The 6,000-nt window shown below is 47.8% G+C and overlaps 1 protein-coding gene across 1 annotated transcript in view; it reads left to right on the top strand.

Annotated features, from left to right (window-relative positions):
• The first annotated feature begins 239 nt into the window (after window positions 1-239).
• MYH16 (myosin heavy chain 16) overlaps window positions 240-6,000 on the top strand; it is a 58,573-nt gene continuing 52,812 nt past the window's right edge. The window contains exons 1-5 of the mRNA XM_075528554.1: window positions 240-449; window positions 2,894-3,037; window positions 3,316-3,472; window positions 5,426-5,453; window positions 5,715-5,811. Coding sequence (XP_075384669.1) covers window positions 240-449; window positions 2,894-3,037; window positions 3,316-3,472; window positions 5,426-5,453; window positions 5,715-5,811 — 636 coding nt within the window. The remainder of the gene's footprint in view (window positions 450-2,893; window positions 3,038-3,315; window positions 3,473-5,425; window positions 5,454-5,714; window positions 5,812-6,000) is intronic.

Here is a 6,000-nt window from a genome sequence, read left to right as displayed (position 1 = left end):
GCCTTATTGTAAGGAATGTATGACTACAAGGAGTTATTAGCTTATTTCTTATTCTTAATTATTTAGACCTAAAAGACATCTAAAGTAACATGAGAGATGCAACCTCTGGTTCCACTGGGACCCTTGCCTCCAGCCTGCCCCTAACCTCAGCAGCTCATCTTTACTTCCCCCTACAGCACCAAGGGAAGTCCTGGTTCCTGCCCCCTGTTCCTACCTGCTCTGCCCTCAGCCAAGCAACCATGCCTGGTGGGTACAAAGGGGAGTGTACGGACGATGTGGATCCCATGCCTTTCCTGGCTCCTCCCGAGAAGGAGAGGATCGAAGCCATGAACAAGCCCTACGACATCAAGAAGTCCTGCTGGGTCAAAGACGAGAAGGAGGGCTTCATTGCTGGGGAGATCCAGTCTGAACAGGGTGACCAGGTCACTGTGAAGACGGTCACCAACCAGGTGAGTGGGGGGTGAGATCCAGGACGAGATGGATGGAGCTTTGGGGAGTGACAGGTACCCAACCTTGATGGGGGCAGCCTGCTCAAGGGGCAGGGCAGTCACAAGAGCAGATGTCTCTGAGGGAGTGTCACATGCAGTGGGTTCAAGACCAGACTCATCTACACTCAAGGAAGACATTCCCCTTCTCCGAGCTTTGTCCTTATCCAGTAGAGACGCCAACAAGAGAGGACGCAGGAAGCACTTGGTAAAGCCCACCGCAGAGCTCATGTATAACGAATTAGTGTGGAAAGCCCAGAGCACTCACATGGAGCTGACTCCCTAAGAGTAAGCAGGGCATCCCATCATCTTACTCTATGTCCCATGGCCCAGGGTGGCAGGCATGGGAACTGTAAGTCAGGGCCCAGAACACCTGGTCTACCTGGGTACGTTCTCCATCTGCATGAGCCACTGATGGCATTGACAGCCCCACACTAAGTCCTCCGACATTTGGTAGCCGGTTCTTTCTCCTTGGGTAGCTTGATATCAGCCGTGGTAGAAGCACATTCCATTCTAGATCTTTATGTCATTCCATGCCCAGCTGGCACAAACCGTTAGCAGCTCCACTACTGAGTACAATCCACCCAGAGGTGCCTTGGATGAAAGGTCTGGAAATCTGCTTCTGAAAGTTCACAGCCACCAGTAGCTCCACAGAGCAGAGTTCTACTCTGATACACATGGGGTCTTCATGAGGAAGACTGGTTTGGTTTTATTTTAAGGGGGTTTGGGTTATGTTCTGTGAATTCCACACAAACACTGATATCACAAAGACTGAGCCAACCTTCTCCACCATCAGCAGGGATGTTTTTGCCTCTCTAAGCCCCCATGCTGACCGCAAGTGAATGAGAAATGTCTGTGAATATTCTTAGCAAAGGAGCAACTTTGCCAAAGTCTAACTCATGGATAACATGCACTGATTGTCTTTACACCATAGAATTTGGCAAATGCTAGAAATTAGGGCTTACCTTCTCAGAGAGCTGGTTTCCCAGCACACCACTCTCTCAGCTGATCTGCCCAGTGTCCACCCATCCAGTGTGAGGACTTGAAACAGCGGGTAGAAAATTGGATATAAGTTGCAAATAAGCTAAAGCATTATGCAGTTTTGTTGAAAAACGGCCCTGATAGGAGGGGTGGGGCTTTTTAAAGAGGGTGGTAGGTGGCAAACACGATCACAAACTGGCACCCTTTTGTGTTTTTAAGTTTTATTGCCATGAAATTAACATATCATACAATGTACTGTTTCGATCCTGTTCATAGGAGTTGTACAATCATCGCCACAATCCATCTGAGAACATTTTCTTCTTTCATGTACTCCTCATTACTAGCTCCCCATTCCCATCCCCAGCTTCCCTGCTATGTTCCTAGTAACTATTCATCTAGTTACCAGTTCTTTAGATGTACCTATCCTGAATTTCCTATAAGAAAACCATATAAACCAAAAGCAAGAACACAACCAAAAGGCGACACCGTTGTCTACTAATCGAAAGGTGAACAGTTTGAACCCAGCCAGATCACAGCCTGGAAACCCCCGGAGCAGTTCTGCTCTGCACATGGGGCTGCCGGGGGTTGGAACTGATGCTATGCAAGTGGTTATTTTCAGTCTGACACAGCCAATAGAGCCTTGGTGGTGTCGTGGGCTATGCACTGAGCTGCTAACGGCAAAGTCAATGGTTTGAAACCACCATCTGCTCCGTGGGAGAAAGATGAGACTGTCTGTTCCTGCTAAACTTTAAAGTCTCGGGAATCCAAAGGGTTAGCAATTCTACTCTGTCCTGTAGGGTCACGATGAGACAGAATCGAGTCCATGAAAATGAGTGTGGTTTGGAGACACAGCTTCTACTGAACACTTGCCGTGCTGTTTTGTTTTAGGTTTTTTTCCTTGACTCTTTGCTTGGTTTTGATTTTATCCTCCAAGTTGGCTTTGTGGGACCAGAGGAATGTCTTTAGAAAAAAATAAAATGGAAGAGTTCAAGGTCTTTTAAAACTACCTCTTTCTCCCAAGGCAGAGAACCAAGAGGTACACACCTACAGGGGTCCCTAGGCACAAAGGGCATGCTTTGATCAGCTTGCAGAATAGATTTGGCTGAGAAAGGCAGGGACCAGGTGTGCAAAGGTAGGTGCTGTCACAAAATGTTTCTACATGATCACGCTCAGGGGTCTTTGGCCCATTTTCCTAGCAGTTAGCAAAGGAGACAATTGGGACCACTGCCTCTGAGGGGAAGCAGTTAAGGGCCACGTGACTGCAACATACCAAGTCACACAGTGAACATGGACAGACCAGGAACTGGGCCCACTGGACCTCTGGGCTCCTTCCAGGACATCAGCCAGGGTGTGGCACCTTGTGCCTGAGCACCTAAATTGCCTACTTGCCATTCCTAATGGTGTGTGACCGTGTCTTGGCCCTCCAGACGGTGACCTTGAAGAAGGACGATGTTCAGCAAATGAACCCGCCCAAATTCTACCAGGCCAACGACATGGCGGACATGACCTTCTTGAACGAGGCCAGTGTTCTGAACAACCTACGGCAGCGCTATACCAACATGAGGATCTATGTGAGTGCTCCCTCGTTGAAAAGATGGGGTGGGGGGGGAGGCAGGGTGACACAGATCTTCTGCTTCCATCCCAGTGGGAGGGGGAGCTGGTTGACTCTCCCCCATCACATGAGAAGGTATGCTTCAGAAAGGCCCCAGAGACCACGTTTTCAACAAGTTAGAACTTTTACCCCAAGCTTCCAGCAGTTCCAGGGTGATACCATCTCCGTGGGGGTGTGAGAGACCTTCGGCTGGCCCAAGAGGAAGGACCAGCTAACCATCTCCTCCCTTCCCTCCAGACCTACTCGGGCTTGTTCTGCGTGACAGTCAACCCCTACAGGTGGCTGCCCATCTACGGAGCCCGGGTGGCCAACATGTACAAGGGCAAGAAGCGCACAGAGATGCCACCCCACCTCTTCTCCATCTCTGACAACGCCTACCATGACATGCTCATGGGTACGTGGGGCATGGGTCTACCGTGGTGGACATGTGTAGTGAAGTACATATAACAAAACTTCCCATTTTAATCATCTTTTCAATATAGAATTCACCTATATCATTTGCATTCATAATGTGCAACAATTGCCACTATTATTTCCAATGTCCTTCCGTCTAAGGCAGTGGTTCTCAACCTTCCTAATACTGCAACCCTTTCATACAGTTCCTCATGTTGTGGAGACCCCCATAACATAACATTATTTTCGTTGCTACTTCATCACTGTCATTTTGCTACTGTTATAAATCGGGTGACCGCTGTGAAAGGGTCGTTTGACCCCCAAGGGGGTTGTGATCCAATGATTGTGAATCACTGCTTGAAGGAGCCCTGGTGGCATAGCGGATTCTGTAATGGGTTCCTAACCACAAGGTCAGTAGTTTGAACCCATTAGCCATGCCACAGGAGAAAGAAGAGGCTTTTTATTCCTGTAAAGATTTATAGTCCAGAATCCCACAGAGGCAGTTCTACTCGGTCCTAGAGCGTTGTTGTGAGTCAGAATTGATACAGTGGCAGTGAGTTTAGCTTGTTTGACCCTTCCTTCCTCAGTCCCAGGTAACCTCTAATCTACTTCCTGTCCCTAAGTATTTGCCTATTCTAGGTTTTTCATAAAAGTGGGATCATACAAATGTGTTCTTTTGTGTCTGGCTTATTTCCTCTAGCATAATGTTTTCAAGCTCCATTCATGTCGTAGCATGTACCAGAATTTTATTTCTCTTTATGGCTAAATATTATTAACATATTTCTGTTACCCCATCCTGTCTCATTTCTCAACACACTTAGGTTCCAAAGACCAGGTTGTTATGCTAAAAATCTATATTGTGCAAAAATGGAGGATGACCACATCAGATTACAGCCTGGAGGATGATTACATCATGACATAACGGCCAAATCCCTGAGAATCATGCACTGGCCAAGTTGACACACAGCCTTAACCACCACAGCCAGCGCCACTCTTACGTTCCACCTCAGCATTTGTTACGCTCTTGTCATAAATGTGGAACATCCAATCACTATAGTTGATGCATGGTAAAGAAGGAGCAGGAGTCTATGTGACATATGCAAAGATAGATCACACACACAGATCAAGTCAGCCCTCTGTCTCCATGGGTTCTGCATTTGTGAATTCAGCCAACTTCAGATACAAAATATTTTAGTAATAGCAATCAAGTGGTCAGAGTAAGCCCCCAATGACTAGGAGGGAGTGCAAAGTGCCATTTTCATAACATTTACATTTTATTAGGCATGAGAAGTAACCTAGAGATGATTTAACGTGTACGGGAGGCTGTGCAGGGGTTATATGAAAATACTCAGCCATTATAAATATGAGACTTGAGTATCCTCAGGTCTTGATATCTCCTAGGTTCCAGCATTCATCCTTTATGGCTACCAAGAGATTACTGTACACACACACACACACACACACACACACACACGAGGGAGCTTCAAAAAGTTCATGGGGAAAATCCCATATTCATCTATTAATTCCTATTTTTCCACAAGCTTTTTGAAGCCTCCTTGTTTGTGTGTATGTGACTGTGTTTATCTATTCTTTTGATGTTGGATAGTTGGGTTGTTTCCACCTTTTGGCTATTGTGAATAAGGCTGTAAGGAACACGTATCTGAGTGTGTCTGCTTCAAGTCTCTTGGGTAGATACCTAGGAGTAAAATCGCTGGGTCATATGGTCTTTATTCTTCTTCCCCGCCACTGTGTGGATGACCAGGCTGATAGGAAGGGATGCACCTACTGCAGTGATGGGGCATGGCCTGAGGTCTCCCAGGAGCTCACTTTTCAGCTTCTAAGCACACTAGCGGGTGGGATGCAGGCAGGGCATGCTGCTTGGCCGGGTGTCCTCAATGCCTGGTTTATAAATGCTTCCTAATTACCTCTTCCTTTCCTCTCTCCTTCCCAACAGACCGTGAAAATCAGTCTATGCTAATCACGTAAGTGTCTCTCTGTCTATATACATATAATTAGGGTGGTGTCTCATGCTGTAATTAAGCCTTCTTGTAATTAATTGGCAGTGCTTGGTGGAAGCCCTGCAGGCAGCAAGCGGTCTTTGCAAGACCAGCAAATGATGGTGGGGAGCTCCAGGTCCCCAAGCTCTGCCACCTGCCTGCTGTCCAGGTGGGGGGTGGTGGGGATGTGGCTGTGGGCAGCCCGTGCCTTTCTGCCTCACATCTCCACCTTGTTTCCACCTGCAGTGGAGAATCTGGTGCTGGCAAGACGGAGAATACGAAGAAGGTCATCCAGTACTTTGCCAACATTGGAGGAACTGGCAAACAGTCCTCCGATGGGAAGGTACAGGCGGCTGGGTACACCTGGGTCTGCAGCCCACTCCCTCACATCCCTCCCCAGCCCTCTCCTGTATTCAGGCTCGCCCAGCAGAGCTTGCTTGATCCACTCTCTGAGTTAGGCCCACTTCACAGATGGTGAAATAGAGGCTTAGAGTCGTGGCTCCAGTGGGGTCACACGGGGAGAAGGTGGCCA

This window comes from Tenrec ecaudatus, chromosome 12 (assembly GCF_050624435.1).
Source record: "Tenrec ecaudatus isolate mTenEca1 chromosome 12, mTenEca1.hap1, whole genome shotgun sequence".
Lineage (NCBI taxonomy): Eukaryota > Metazoa > Chordata > Mammalia > Afrosoricida > Tenrecidae > Tenrec > Tenrec ecaudatus.
Note: the sequence above shows the minus strand (reverse complement) of the source record. Positions and strands in the feature narration are given on the sequence as shown.